This window comes from Lepidochelys kempii, chromosome 8 (assembly GCF_965140265.1).
Source record: "Lepidochelys kempii isolate rLepKem1 chromosome 8, rLepKem1.hap2, whole genome shotgun sequence".
Taxonomy (NCBI): domain Eukaryota; kingdom Metazoa; phylum Chordata; order Testudines; family Cheloniidae; genus Lepidochelys; species Lepidochelys kempii.
In genome coordinates, this window is record NC_133263.1 from 28,889,036 (window position 1) to 28,905,316 (window position 16,281).

At 42.4% G+C, this 16,281-nt stretch overlaps 1 protein-coding gene across 10 annotated transcripts in view; it reads left to right on the plus strand.

The window, feature by feature from the left end:
- The window catches only part of TENM2 (teneurin transmembrane protein 2), a 1,082,027-nt gene that overhangs the window by 832,485 nt on the left and 233,261 nt on the right, over positions 1-16,281 (plus strand). For all 10 annotated transcript variants that reach the window (XM_073355925.1, XM_073355927.1, XM_073355928.1 and 7 more), the window contains one exon: positions 5,634-5,872. In XM_073355925.1, the coding sequence (XP_073212026.1) occupies positions 5,634-5,872 (239 nt within the window). The remainder of the gene's footprint in view (positions 1-5,633; positions 5,873-16,281) is intronic.

The window sequence follows — 16,281 nt, forward strand, 5'->3', positions numbered from 1 at the left end:
TCCCAAACTTGGGACGCCACTTGTGCAGGGAAAGCCTCTGTTGGGCCGGGCCAGTTTGTTTACCTGTCACGCCCGCAGGTTCGGCCGATTGCGGCTCTCACTGGCAGTGGTTTGCTGTGCCCGGCCATTGGGGGCTGTGGGAAGCAGTGGCCAGTATGTCCCTCAAACCGCGCCACTTCCCACAGCGTCATCCCACAGCAAACCGCGACCAGTGGGAGCTAAAATCGGCTGAACCTGCGGATGCAGCAAGTAAACAAACCGGCCGGGCCTGCCAGGAGCTTTCCCTGCACAAGCAGCGTCCCAAGTTTGGGAAACACTGTTGTAGGCAGTCATGGTGCAAGGTGTCTCCAATCTAACCATGAATACACTAGTTAATACTGAGAAATAATTGTGGCCTGCACTCATCCTTGGTCCACAGACAACTATTTGTGCTGGAGCATGTCAAATCCCACCCAGAGATTTTTCTGACTATATAGATCACTGGTATTTAGGGATTGACCTGGGAAAGTCAATTAATTTCTTTTAAAAGCTCAACCTGGGCTCAAATGGAAGCTCTAAGTATGAAAGGCCATTATATTAACCATTAAGTTCTCCCTTTTCCAATTTTCTTGTGCAGCTCTGTGAATGCTCCTCCTTCTTGACCTGCTTTACCTCTGCTATTCTAGTCTTCATCTTTTTCTTAACAGAGTGCCAATTATGTAGAATAGCCTGGTGGTTATTTAACATATCTCTAGTTAAATGTTTTATTATAACTTTGAAAACCTAATTACCAAAGTTTTATGTGGTACTATACCATTTACTGGCTGCCACTTTATAAAAAGTACTCCTTTAAAGACAATAAACGCTAAGCTTTCAAAGGACATAGACAGGACCTATAAAATGTGACAAAATCCAAAGGGTTTTTTTTTTTTCAAAAGTATCTTGTCTATTTTTACCTCACCTATAGGAATACATATGGGAATAGCACAATTCCATGCATTCATCTAAATCTCTTACTTGCCTTTCATAAAGTTTCATTCTGCACATGTCGTATTAAAAATCTATTAGGGATTAATAGCCTTGGTGGGGGGGAGGCGGCACTTTCCACTGAAACTATGCAATATGTTTATTCATTTTCTACTTCACTGTGGCCAGATTTTCACTATACCTAACTTCACTTGAACAATGCATTATATTCAAACTTTTTTTATATACTATAGCTCGCCCTGTTAGCTGAACAACACCTAGAGATCCTGGGTTAAAAACCTTGACACTTCAGATCGAGGCAACACAAGGACTGCACTTTTGTGCCTCTTGACACTGCTGAGCTTTGCTCCAAGGGATAAAAAAAAGAAGCTAACAGAAAAACTGTTTATTAAGCCCTTTAGGCTTGAAACTGGAAAGGGGTGCTGGTATAATGAGGATTTGAGGGGGAGTTTGGGATGACGCTAATGAAAGTGCTTATGAGTGATCAACCTGTCACTCAAACAAGAGGAATAGAAATCTCAAGAGCAGTGGTGTAACTCAGCCAGTCCTATTTCACCCTCCCCCCCCCCATTTTAATTTTAATTAATGAAAGTTGGTCTTGTTATGACAGTAAAAAGCATCTGAAACCATTCCCTGTTATTTCTTGCAACCTTCTAAGTGGCATATAGTCTGAAAGATTTGTTTTTAATTTGAAAGGGTAGGTCACGTTGGGGTTGAAACCTTTTAATCGGAGCTTCTGCCATGAGCACATTTTATAGTCCACTTATAAAAATGTGGAAAACAAGGGTTTGTAATGTTTCTGACACTTAACCAATCTCACCCCTGCAATATTAGCTACAAGCAGTAAAGAATGGCAATGTCCTTTGGCAGGAAGATTAATTGGAGAACACTCCCCATTAAATAATTGGTTGGAATGATACTGTTCCTTTAGTTATTGTTTCGCAAACAGCCCAGGATAGGGAAGTTATTTTTATTTTTTTAAGTGAAAATGTCTCAGATACTATGGTTTCAAAAACAACTGCGGATTATTTAGTTTTTTCTGTGGAGCTTTTCAATGATTTTTATTGTATAAGTAAATACTAATACTGATGTGAGAGGATGCACCTCTTTCTGAAATTGGCAGACATTGTGTCCACTTCCATCAGGGCTGTATTTGGATTTAATGGTAAAATGCTAGATGATCCTTTGTGTTCTTTAAAAACTAAGCAGTGAACAAAAATAACTGATTCAGTGTTCATCAGACTGTATAAGCAAGGCATATTTTCAGGGACCATCTTAAAATTCCAATCCGTAGTCTTAAATTGAGACTGTCAAAGTTGGCAAAGCCACAGCACAGTCTGCCTTTTATTTTCTTATGATTATTTGCAAAGTCCAGGCACATAATTATATATTGGGTTTTATTTAGAAACAAATGGTTCAGTGTCCTCTAAAAAATTGTGTAATGATAAATGAGTGTGCCTGTGAGTAATGATGGGGGAAATATACTTGGGAAACAGATTTTGGTTTCAGACTTCCAAATCATTGTTATAATAAATGGTGACTAAATACTGATTTTAAAGCTCATAATAAGTGATTTGATAGTGACCTACTTGTTTGTTCCAGACCATTAGCATTAGTCTCACATTCTCACATCTGAAATAAGACCTAATGCTAGTAAAGACTGTGGGCCCAATTTTACAAATTGCTCAGCTCCCTCAACACGTTTTGATTGGAAGAGGCACTCAGGACCTTGCAGAATTCATGCCAGTTATTTTCTTTCTCTTTCCTTGTAGTTGTAACTCTGGCAGGTGTCTCCCATACAGATTTAGAATGCTTATTAAGCTCTACTCTGCTACCAGTCATTGCCAAGACCGTGACTAAGACTAGCACAGTGTTGAATTCAGAATATTAGTTGGACTGTAGGTTCCAGAGGAAAGCCATCTAAGCCTGCAAGAGAAGAAAGGATGTTTACTTGGAAAGATAGGGATTTAGTTAAACTAATAAACACACAGGTGTTGTAGGTTTTGGATCTAGTTGCATGCCTTAATCAAACTCAAGCTACGAGGAATGTGTAGTGATATCACTTCCAGGTCTGAGAATTATAACTAAACAGATGCCACAGTTTGACAGTGCATCTCAGGTGATACCAGAAGGCACTTAATTGGGCAGGCTGGGGTCTAAACTAACACCATGTCAGGTTGCAGCTAAACCCACAATGAATTAAGAGATCATCCTTGCAAAAGTGGAGCTATATTTTATTTATTCATAGATTCATAGATATTTAGGTCGGAAGGGACCATTATGATATCTAGTCTGACCTCCTGCACAATGCAGGCCACAGAATTTCACCCACCACTCCTGTGAAAAACCTCTCACCTATGTCTGAGCTATTGAAGTCCTCAGATCATGGTTTAAAGACTTCAAGGAGCAGAGAATCCTCCAGCAAGTGACATGTGTCCCATGCTACAGAGGAAGGCGAAAAACCTCCAGGGCCTCTTCCAATCTGCCCTGGAGGAAAATTCCTTCCCGACCCCAAATATGGCGATCAGCTAAACCCTGAGCATATGGGCAAGACTCACCAGCCAGATACTACAGAAAATTCTTTCCTGGGTAACTCAGATCCCACCCCATCTAATATCCCATCACAGGCCATTGGGCCTATTTACCATGCATATTTAATTACCAAAACCATGTTATCCCATCATACCATCTCCTCCATAAACTTACCGTGTTTAATCTTAAAGCCAGATAGATCTTTTGCCCCCACTGCTTCCCTTGGAAGGCTATTCCAAAACTTCACTCCTCTGATGGTTAGAAACCTTCGTCTAATTTCAAGTCTAAACTTCCTGGTGGCCAGTTTATATCCATTTGTTCTTGTGTCCACATTGTTACTGAGCTTAAATAATATTTCTCCCTCTCCAGTATTTATCCCTCTGATATATTTATAGAGAGCAATCATATCTCCCCTCAGCCTTCTTTTAGTTAGGCTAAACAAGCCAAGCTCCTTGAGTCTCCTTTCATAAGGCAAGTTTTCCATTCCTCGGATCATCCTAGTAGCCCTTCTCTGTACCTGTTCCAGTTTTGAATTCATCCTTCTTAAACATGGGAGACCAGAACTGCACACAATATTCCAGATGAGGTCTCACCAGTGCCTTGTATAACAGTACTAAAACCTCTTTATCCCAACTGGGAAATACCTCTCCTGGTGCATCCCAAGACTGCATTAGCTTTTTTCACGGCCATATCTTATACTTTAAAGTATAACCTTCTGTGGCATTAAGAGGTTGGTAATGATCCCAGATTTTCAGATGTCATTAATTTTTTTCCTATAAAATTCTCCTTTCCCCTTGCAGTTGTTGGGATTTGTTGTGGCAGACAGGGATAGTACAAGTAAAAATAAATGCTTTTAAATTTAGAAATGTTACTATCCCATGACTGTTCAATGGCTTATGTGAAATGAGTTGGTGAACTCATTCCAGGTTATAGTGGATAGATGCCCAGACCCAGAAGCGCCCCCACATATGCAACTAATTAGAATCTATATTGGCACACTCAGCAGGGAGTCCAAGGACTGAAAGGTTTCAGAGTAGCAGCCGTGTTAGTCTGTATCTGCAAAAAGAAAAGGAGGACTTGTGGCACCTTAGAGACTAACCAATTTATTTGAGCATAAGCTTTCGTGAGCTACAGCTCACTTCATCGGAGTGAAGTGGAAACCACTGAATGCATCCGATGAAGTGAACTGTAGCTCACGAAAGCTTATGCTCAAATAAATTGGTTAGTCTCTAAGGTGCCAAGTACTCCTTTTCTTTTTTCAAGGACTGGAAGGAGCTTGAACTATCCTCTGACCCTCCCCAGAGGTAGTCCCCTTGTGATCAGGTTTTCAAGGCACAGCAGTAGGACAGTTTGTGATAGTGTTGCCCAATTGTTGCCGATGCACTACCCGTTACATAAATAACTGAATGTTACTACCAGGCTGGCCTCTGTCATTAACGTAATAATTGGGTTGTTTTATTTTTCAATTAAAAATAGAGGGGAGAGGAAGAATTAAGAATAGCTGTGTTTTTATTCCTCTTTTTCTCTGTAGGAGTCACTGATTATTTGCATCTGGTCTTTATTTTTATATAAAGTGCAAGAATTGTAGATGATATTCTTACTGTTTATTTATCATTGGCTTTATTCCTGCCAAAAGTGTGCTAGGCACATTACAGACAGTGAGAACACAGGGGATTTGATTCTATTTTGTCATCCAGTGTAAACCAGCAGTAGCATCACTGAAGTCAGTGGAGTTACGACAGCCTAAAATTTACGACCCAGTCTTGTGCCCCAAATAGCTTACAGCTGAAATAGACAACGTGTAGATGGCGGATGGGATACAGAAAGTAAAGTGATTTAATGAGGAAGCTTAAAACACACTGTGTTAGTTCCAGGATTTGTACTTGGATTATTTTATCATTTTCTGTTGTCAATTTTGTTAACACTTCTTTAAGCAGATAGGGTGGAACAAGTGTCTGTAGGCTTCCTGGAGGTACTGTTGCAAGGAGTGACTTGCAGGAAAAGATGATGGCAGAATTGTGAACCAGGTCAGAGAGGAGATTCCAGACATAATGAAAGAAGGCACAGAGAGGAGATACTCTTCTCTAACTACAGTATTGCACCTTTTTAACTGTGTCTCTTTTCTTGCATTTCAGGCATTTCTTGTTTAAGACATCTTCTGGAACCACCCCTCTGTTCAGTAGTTCTTCCCCTGGATACCCTTTGACCTCAGGAACAGTTTACACACCACCTCCCAGACTGTTGCCTCGAAATACTTTCTCCAGAAATGCGTTCAAGCTGAAAAAGCCCTCCAAATATTGTAGCTGGAAATGTGCTGCTTTATCAGCTATTGCTGCTGCAGTTCTGCTTGCCATCCTGCTGGCCTACTTCATAGGTAAGTGCATCTTTCACTTTATCCCACACAAGCTAGTAAGAAGTTCTGTTTCCGATTGCCAAATCATGTTTAATTTTTCTGAGCCGAGTCCCTGGGATTCCTATGCCAAGGCACCCCCTGGGCTGCACCTCCGCACTTAACCAGGCTCTACGGTTTTTGGGTGTTTCAGGATCAAGAGGCTCAGCCCTCAGGCTGAGCCCCAGGTTGCCCATTGTAGGGTTTGTACATCCCATCACAGTTGTCACGCCAAGTCAAAACTCAACTGTAAGGCTGTTTTAATCCCTTCACAAATTTGTTTGCTTATAAAAGATCAAAATACTTTTTTAAAATGTTTTCCAAAATTTAGAAGCATATCATCATCTTAGAGCTCTGGTCAGCTGTCAGACATCAGGGGGCTGTGGACATCAAGACATGATTGCTGTGATGCTACATTCTGATTTAAAGTATTTTGTGTATGGTGCTACCTTATCAGGCAGGTATGCACATTTTGCCATTCCTCCAAATCAGGCTGACGCTTTTGTGATGTGCTATCAACTGACTGGTGCATATTCTGAGAGAACTGTGTTCTACACTTTCATGAGTGCTTCTCAGACACAACCAGCATACATAAAACTTCTTTTTCACTTTTACTTTTCTCTCATTGTGTCATGATCTGTATTACTGACCACCCTATATTATTGTTAGGGGGCTTATTCCTTCACCCACTCACTTCCCTGGTCTTTCTCACATGAACAGAGAGCGACAATACCTGAAGTCCAAAGGTGCAAACAATTCGAAGTTTATTGGGGTGATCTTCCAGCAAGCATGATTCCAGTTTCCTTCCTTAGTATCCTCCTTCCCAGCTCTGACACCACAGAGCCTTACACCTGTGTCCCTGTTCCCTTTCCTGCCCTTAGCCAAACATGATTCCAATTTCCCCAGCCCCATTCCCTGTTCCCATTTCCCCTTTTAGCAAAACATGATTCCAATTTCCTTACCCCCATTCCCTGTTCCCATTTCCCCCACCCGCATGCCCACCCCCACTTCCTGATTGACTGCAGACTATATAGTAGAACTTGAGTTCTGCTTAGCTATACCCTAACCAATCATTTTCCTGAAATTTAACTACCAATCCTAACATGATTATGTAACCAATTATATCCCACCACGTTAATTAGTTTACACCCAACAAAATTAATTATACAGCAGACAGGAACAATCACAGAACCAGACAGAGATTATACAGACAAACAATAGCAAAGTGGGAACTATAATGACAAAACAATACAGAAGTGAGGATTTCACATCCCGGCTACTGATAAGTGAGTTCTTGCCAGACAGGATGCTATCAAACTAAAAGAAAAGGAGTACTTGTGGCACCTTAGAGTACTCCTTTTCTTTTTGCAAATACAGACTAACACGGCTGTTACTCTGAAACCTATCAAACTAAGTTTCCTTTTACATTTTCTAGGCACTTCCTTTTCTCTGGAGGTGATAGGCACTATCAGGACAGGATTGTATTCCTAACAGCCCAGTAGCACCTTCTTTCAATGTGACTAGTTTGGAATGTGAGGATGTGACTGTTCACTTCCCAGCTCATGGCTGCCTCTGCTGCTTAGCCAAAGGCCTTAGCCTAAGAACAGGGCCTCAGACTGTCACAGTAAGAGAAGGCCCTTACACCAGCAGACAGTGATTTTGATTCTTTCTTTTATACCTCTATAACTAGCTAAGTGATAAGAATACACCTAAATTCTTAAAGTACAGGCCTTTGCAGACAGGCCTGAATATCTATATCCTAACACTTATGTCCCTTCATGCAGTCTTAACTAGTTCTTCGAATACATTCCTTGAGCTTTGGGGGGCTCTCCTGTTTTTACTTATTTTACTTTTAATTAGTTTGTCCCCTAATGCAATTGTCTGCAGTTGTCATCTTATGTGTTTTTTAAAGAAGAAAAGTGCCTACAAATATTAGTGTCACTAAGACAATTTCATAACTTACTGGGCTTTCCAAGCCCCCACAGCAATGCAATCATTTTTATGGCAATCTGCACAAACTCCACAGCTTCCTTTGACTATATGGCAACATTCTAGCAGTTTAGTCTAACAGGAAGATCATCCTCCATAGGAGAAAGCACTTGTCAGGCATGTAACACATGGTTCTGCAGTTTCTGTCTTACTTGGTATGTTTCTGCAGTAGTCATAAGAACACAAGTGATCTCTCTCCTGCCATCCATCTCCACCCTCTGACAAACAGAGGCTAGGGACACCATTCCTTACCCATCCTGGCTAATAGCCATTAATGGACTTACCCTCCATGAATGTATCCAGTTCTCTTTTAAACCCTGTTATAGTCCTAGCCTTCACAACCTCCTCAGGCAAGGAGTTCCACAGGTTGACTGTGCGCTGAGTGAAGAACTTCCTTTTATTTGTTTAAACCTGCTGCCCATTAATTTCATTTGGTAGCCCCTAGTTCTTATATTATGGGAACGAGTAAATAACTTTTCCTTATTGACTTTCTCCACACCACTCATAATTTTATATACCTCTATCATATCCCCCCTTCATCTCCTCTTTTCCAAGCTGAAAAGTCCTAGCCTCTTTAATCTCTCCTCATATGGAACCCATTCCAAACCCCTAATCATTTTAGTTGCCCTTTTCTGGCCCTTTTCTAATGCCAGTATATCTTTTTTGAGATGAGGGGACCACATCTGTACGCAGTATTCAAGATGTGGGCGTACCATGGATTTATATAAGGGCAATAAGATATTCTCTGTCTTATTCTCTATCCCTTTTTAAATGATTTCTAACATCCTGTTTGTTTTTTTGACTGCCGCTGCACACTGCGTGGACATTTTCAGAGAATTGTCCACGATGACTCCAAGATCTTTCTCCTGATTAGTTGTAGTTAAATTAGCCCCCATCATATTGTATGTATAGTTGGGATTATTTTTTCCAATGTGCATTACTTTACATTTATCCACATTAAATTTCATTTGTTGCCCAATCACTGAGTTTTGTGAGATCTTTTTGAAGTTCTTCACAGTCTGCTTTGGTCTTAACTATCTTGAGCAGTTTAGTATCATCTGCAAACTTTGCCACCTCACTGTTTACCCCTTTCTCCAGGTCATTTATGAGTAAGTTGAATAGGATTGGTCCTAGGACTCATCCTTGGGGAACACCACTAGTTACCCCTCTCCATTCTGAAAATTTACCATTTTATTCCTACCCTTTGTTCCCTGTCTTTTAACCAGTTTTCAATCCATAAAAGGATCTTCTCTCTTATCCCATGACAACTTAATTTATGTAAGAGCCTTTGGTGAGGGACCTTGTCAAAGGCTTTCTGGAAATCTAAGTACACTATGGCCACTGGATCCCCCTTGTCCACATGTTTGTTGACCCCCTCAAAGAACTCTAATAGATTAGTAAGACACTATCTCCCTTTACAGAAACCATGTTGACTTTTGCGTAACAATTTATGCTCTTCTATGTGTCTAACAATTTTATTCTTTACTATTGTTTCAACTAATTTGCCAGGTACTGAAGTTAGACTTACCGGTCTGTGACTGCCAGGATCACCTCTAGAGCCCTTCTTTAACATTGATGTTACATTAGCTATCTTCCAGTCATAGGGTACTGATTTAAAGGACAGATTACAAACCATAGTTAATAGTTCCGCAATTTCACATTTGAGTTCTTTCAGAACTCTTGGGTGAATGCCATCTGGTCCCAGTGACTTGTTACTGTTAAGTTTCTCAATTAATTCCAAAACCTCCTCTAGTGACACTTCAATCTGTGACAATTCCTCAGATTTGTCACCTACAAAAGACAGCTCAGGTTTGGGAATCTCCCTAACATCCTCAGCTGTGAAGACTGAAGCAAAGAATTCATTTAGTTTCTCTGTGATGACTTTATCGTCTTTAAGTGCTCCTTTTGTATCTCGATCGTCCAGGGGCCCCAGTGGTTGTTTAGCAGGCTTCCCGCTTCTGAAGTACTTAAAAACCATTTTATTATTACCTTTTGAGTTTTTGGCTAGCTGTTCTTCAAACTCCTTTTTGGCTTTTCTTATTACATTTTTTACATTTAATTTGGCAGTGTTTGTGCTCCTTTCTATTTACCTCACTAGGATTTGATTTCCACTTTTTAAAGGATGCCTTTTTCTCTCTCACTGCTTCTTGTACATGGTTGTTAAGCCACAGTGTCTCTTTTTAGTTCTTTTACTGTGTTTTTTAATTTGGGGTATACATTTAAGTTGAGCCTCTATTATGGTGTCTTTGAAAAGTGTCCATGCAGCTTGCAGGGATTTCACTCTAGTCACTGTACCTTTTAATTTCTGTTTAACTAACCTCATTTTTGCATAATTCCCCTTTCTGAAATTAAATGCCACAGTTTTGGGCTGTTGAGGTGTTCTTTCCACCACAGGAATGTTAAATGTTGTTATATTATGGTCACTATTTCTGAAGTTTCTTATCCTGGCTGCTGTTCGGGGAGGGTATGGCAACACACAGATCATTCACCTGATCTGGTATGGCAGTGTCCCTGTGTATGAGTAAAAAACTTTCATTTATTTTATGCAGCCTAATAGGTAGTACAGGGATAATTATGTATCTCCTGTAATAAACCTCAAATTAGCAACAGGCTAAGCTTGTTATATAAAGAAAAATTTTTGGAAACCATGTTATTTATTGAACTTGGCAGCTAAGATGTAATAGCTGTCTATGTGAGCAATTATACAAATGAGAAACTATATACTGCATGTTCAATGTTTTAATCACGGATGTAACTTGGAAATGATGGATGATTAAATATATTTATCTTTGGTATTTAGGCTCCTGTAGGATAAAACAAAGCTTCACTGGATGGTTTATTACTTTATAATCTGTCATTTCTTATTATTTATGAACTTATATTAGACAATCCATTGACCCTTGAGAATTGAGGAATGGTTTATAACTTCACATGAATAAAGCTAATGGTCAGTTTGTAGAGAGGTGTTGGCGGTTGCTTAACCATTATCCTGACTGGAGAATGATGAACACAATGAAGTTGTCCAGTAAGCAGGAGGAGGAAGCAGGTTTTTAAAAGGAATATTGGTGGAAAGGGGAAACAATTAAAAATCACTTTTGTGTCATGTCCTTGTGCACTAAAGGAGGGGTATTTTAAAGAGCAAATAACCAAAGACATAAAAATAGATAACAAGGAATCTTTCAGAAGCGGGAATCCTAAGTGAAAGTTTAGTGAATCCACTAGACCAGTGTTTCCCAAACTTGGGAGGCAGCTTGTTCAGGGAAAGCCCCTGGCGGGCCGGGCCGGGTTGTTTACCTGCCGAGTCCGCAGGTTCAGCTGATCGCGGCTCCTACTGGCCGTGGTTCGCAGCTGCAGGCCAATGGGGGCTGCGGGAAGCGGCAGCAGGTATGTCCCTCAGCCCGTGCCGCTTCCCGCAGCTTCCATTGGCCTGCAGCGGTGAACCGCGGCCTGCAGCGGCGAACCACGGCCAGTGGGAGCCGCGATCGGCCGAACCTGTGGACTCAGCAGGTAAACAAACCGGCCCGGCCCACCAGGGGCTTTCCCTGAACAAGCGGCGTCCCAAGCTTGGGAAACACTGCACTAGACTAAGGGCTTGACTACACTACCACTGAAGTCGATGTTACTTACATCACTCAGAAGTGTGAAAAAGCCACACCCCAAGCAATGCAAGTTACATCTATCTATGCTCTGTCCACACCAGTTCTATGTCGGCGGGAGATGCACTCCTGTTCAGGGGCGGCGAATTATATACACTCGTGGTGCCTGGGCTCCAGCAATATTCTGGGTCTGGGGGCCGGGCTCCACCAGTGTTTGGGGCTGGTGGGTCTCTCCTCCGGCCCTGCCTGCCGCTCCCCCCCCCGCACCTCCCCCGAGTGTCCCCTGGCCCCCACTTGCTGCCCCCACACACCTATCCTGCCCTGGAGCCTGCAGCTCACACTGACTCTGCTCTGCCGGCTCCCTGCCTCAACTGCTACCACAGGGTCCTAGTGCCCCCCATTCACAAATGGCAGCGCAGGCTGCCCTTACCCTTCCCTTCCGCCCTAGCTCTGAGCCTCTCCAAGGCCACAAAACCCTCAACCCCAGCCAGAGCCCTCATCCCTCCACGCCCTAATCCTCTGCCCCCGCCCTGAGCCCCCTCCCACACCCCAAACCTCTCATCCTTAGCCCCACAGCCCTCACCCTGCACCCCCTCCTATCCCCAAACTCCCTCCCTGAGCCTCCACCCCCTCCCACCCCAAACTCCCTCCCAGAGCCTTCACCCCTCGTCCCCTCCTACATCCCCAGTCCAAAGCCTGCACCCAAACTCCATCCCAGAGCCTTCACCCCCCACCCCCACCCCCAGCCCAGAGCCTGCACCCCTCACCCCCTCCTGCACCCCCACCCGTTGCCCCAGCCCAGAGCCTCCACCCAGCACCCAAACTCCAGCCCAGAGCCTGTACCCCAGACCCCCTCCCCACCCAAACTCCCTCTCAGAGCCTGCACCCTTCATCCCCTCCTACACCCCTGCCCCAACCCAGAGCCTTCTCCCAGCACCCAAATTCCCTTCCAGAGCCTGTATCCCAGACCCCCTCCCTCACCCAAATTCCCTCCCAGAGTCTGCACCCTCCGCCCCTCCTGCATCCTAATCCCTAGCCCAGGGCCTGCACCCCAGACCTCCACCCCCAACCCAAACTCCCTCCCAGGGCCTTAGGCAAGTTGGGGGGGCGGGTTCTGGGCACCACCAAAATTTCTACAAATCTGCCACCCCTGCTTCTGCTGACTTAGCTTCCACCTCTCGCTGAGGTGGATGTAGTGTGGTCACGTAGACTTGCCCTTAAAGAGTAAATGCAACTCTTAAGGATGAGAAGGAATTGTAGAGAAGCCAAATATTGTTTTTTTTTTTCTATCAGCTTTCTCTGGAAGGGAAGTTGGGAAGATACCAACCTCAGACCTTGTCTCTTTGCGTAAAAAAGGTGGCACTGTCAGAATTAAAGATGTAAAAAGGGAAGGTGTTGGAATAAGCTAAAGAACAAGTCACCAGAACTAGATGGTATGCAGCCAAAATTTTTGAAGGAATGAAGTATATGAGACGCTCATACAAACATGCAATACTGCAAGATTCACTACTAGGACTGTTGTTTCTTTTAATGTATTAACTAATGATCTAGAAAAGGAAATTAATAGAGTCAAATCAAAATTTGCATATGACACAAAGCTATGTAAGTTTGTCAAGACTAGATAAGACTATGAAGGACTGAGATACTTATCAAAGCTGGGTGAATGGACATTGTAGTGATAAATGAAATGTAGAGTTGACACACACAAAGTAAAGCACATGGGAAGGAATAACTTGAACTACTCAGACATTTTATGGGCTCTAAATTAACTGTGTCCTTTTAGGAAAAAGGCCTGGGCATCCTTGTGAGTAGCTAAATGAAAACCTCTGACATATAGCATCAAATAGGTGGAGTTCACAGACAGATTATAACAATTATTAATGCCGTGTGAGGGAAGATTGAAAAGATTGGCACTGTTTAGTTTAGAGCGGAAACAAATAAGAGGGGCTGTGATGGAAGTATACAAATAATAAGTAGTATAGAGGAGTAAATTAAGCACTCCTATTTGCTTTTTCTTACAAAACAGGAACAAAGGGGAATTGAATGAAATCAAAAGGCAACACATTTAAAGCTGTGAAAAATAAATATATTTTACACAATGCCCAATGAACCTTTGGAATTCATTGCCACAATAGATCGTTAAGGCCAGCTCTAGAGTTTAATAGGATTCAAAAAAGATTTAGATATTTATATGTATCATGAGAATATCCACAGATTAGCCAGGATTTAAAAAAAAAAAGACTTTTCAGAAGGGATATAAACACTGATGCTTCAGGGCATTAGCCAGCTGCTAACTGACAGGCTAGGAGAAAATGTCCTTTATCAGCAGGTTATTCTACAGGTGTCTATTATGGGCTTTCCTGCACATTCCTCTGAAGTTTCTTATCCTGGCTGCCGTCAGAGGGAGGGTATTAGCCTGATCTGGTGTGACAGTGTCCCTGTGTATGACTAAAAAACTTTCTCTTATTTTATGCATACTTATGCTTGTTTTGTGCACGCACAAAAGTGTCTGTATGAACATGTTTTTCCAGAAGAACTTGGCGTATGTGCTTAAAAATTTGGATCTGTACCTTAATTTTCATTGTCCCTGGAGCAGTTTCAGCCTGAAAACCCCCCCTCCCCCAACAACATTTCATGGTGGTGAAAATAGAAGTGAGGCAAACAATTTCCTTTCTATTGTTTAGGGAAAAGGCTGGGGAGAGCACAATAGCTGATACAAATCATAAAATTGATTTTTTTAAAAGTTTATCCAGCTATTTTTGTTTTGTCACTCATTTAATCTATGCTCTTACACTTCCTTCGTCATGACATACAATAAACTTACGTCAGCGGCAGTTTTGCACATGCAAAGAGAACAAATGCCTCTAATTAAATCCAGGATTGCTGTAAATTGGTTAGTCTCTAAGGTGCCACAAGTACTCCTTTTCTTTTTGAGTTTTTCTAGTGGGCTTCAGAGTAACAGCCATGTTAGTCTGTATTTGCAAAAAGAAAAGGAGTACTTACGGCACCTTAGAGGCTAACCAATTTATTTGAGCATTAGCTTTCTTGAGCTACAGCTCACTTCATCGGATGCATACTATGAAAACTGCAGAAGACATTATATACACAGAGACCATGAAACAATACCTCCTCCCACCCCACTCTCCTGCTGGTAATAGCTTATCTAAAGTGATCACTCTCCTTACAATGTGTATGATAATCAAGTTGGGCCATTTCCAGCACAAATCCAGGTTTTCTCACCCCCCCCTTTCCAAAAACCACACACACAAACTCACTCTCCTGCTGGTAATAGCTTATCCAAAGTGACCACTCTCCCTACAATGTGCATGATAATCAAGGTGGGCCATTTGTGCTGGAAATGGCCCACCTTAATTATCATGCACATTGTAGGGAGAGTGGTCACTTTGGATGAACTATTACCAGCAGGAGAGTGAGTTTGTGTGTGTGTGGGGGGGGGGGGGGTGTTGAGAAAACCTGGATTTGTGCTGGAAATGGCCCACCTTGATTATCATACACATTGTAAAGAGAGTGGTCACTTTGTATGGGCTATTATCAGCAGGAGAGTGAGTTTGTGTGGGGAAGGGCGGAGGGTGAGAAAACCTGGATTTGTGCTGGAAATGGCCCAACTTGATTATCATGCACATTGTAAGGAGAGTGATCACTTTAGATAAGCTATTACCAGCAGGAGAGTGGGGTGGGAGGAGGTATTGTTTCATGGTCTCTGTGTATATAATGTCTTCTGCAGTTTCCACAGTATGCATCCGATGAAGTGAGCTGTAGCTCACGAAAGCTTATGCTCAAATAAATTGGTTAGTCTCTAAGGTGCCACAAGTACTCCTTTTCTTCTAGTGGGCTTGAATGTGTATGTCATTAAATTCATATTGCAACTTTGTGGTTTCAACATGTTTTGATAAATATCAGCATGTTGTGGTGCTCTCTAGACAAATGCTGATACCTCACCAACCCCAAAAGTTATTCTGAGCCCTGCTACCCTGGAAGTGAGGTTCATGGGATGCAGGATCACCACATTCAAATTGGGACATCCTGAAAATATTGGCCTGGGTGGCAAAAACCCAGTTATATCACAAGCAAAATGACAGGTTTCAGAGTAGCAGCCGTGTTAGTCTGTATCCGCAAAAAGAAAAGGAGGACTTGTGGCACCTTAGAGACTAACAAATTCATTTGAGCGTAAGCTTTCGTGAGCTACAGCTCACTTGATTGGATGCATTCAGTGGAAAATACAGTGGGGAGATTTATATACATAGAGAACATGAAACAATGGGTGTTACCATACACACTGTAATGAGAGTGATCAGGTAAGGTGAGCTATTACCAGCAGGAGAGCGGGGGTGGAAAAAACCTTTTGTAGTGATAATCAAGGTGGGCCATTTCCAGCAGTTGACGAGAACCTCTGAGGAACAGTGGGGAGGGGGGAGAGAATAAACATGGGGAAATAGTTTCTTTGTGTAATGACCTATCCACTCCCAGTCTTTATTTAAGCCTAAGTTACACAAAGTAAAACTATTTCCCCATGTTTATCCCTCCCACTCCCCACTGTTCCTCAAACATTCTTTTCAACTGCTGGAAATGGCCCACCTTGATTATCATGACAAAAGGTCCCTGTCCCGTCCACTCCAACCCCCCCCCCCCGGCTTTCCTGCTGATAATAGCTCACCTTACTTGATCACTCTCATTACAGTGTGAACGGTAACACCCATTGTTTCATGTTCTCAGCATATATATAGTCGAGCTGCCAATTGGATGGCACTCCGCTTCAATGCAAAGAAGTGAGCAACTCTCCACATTGAC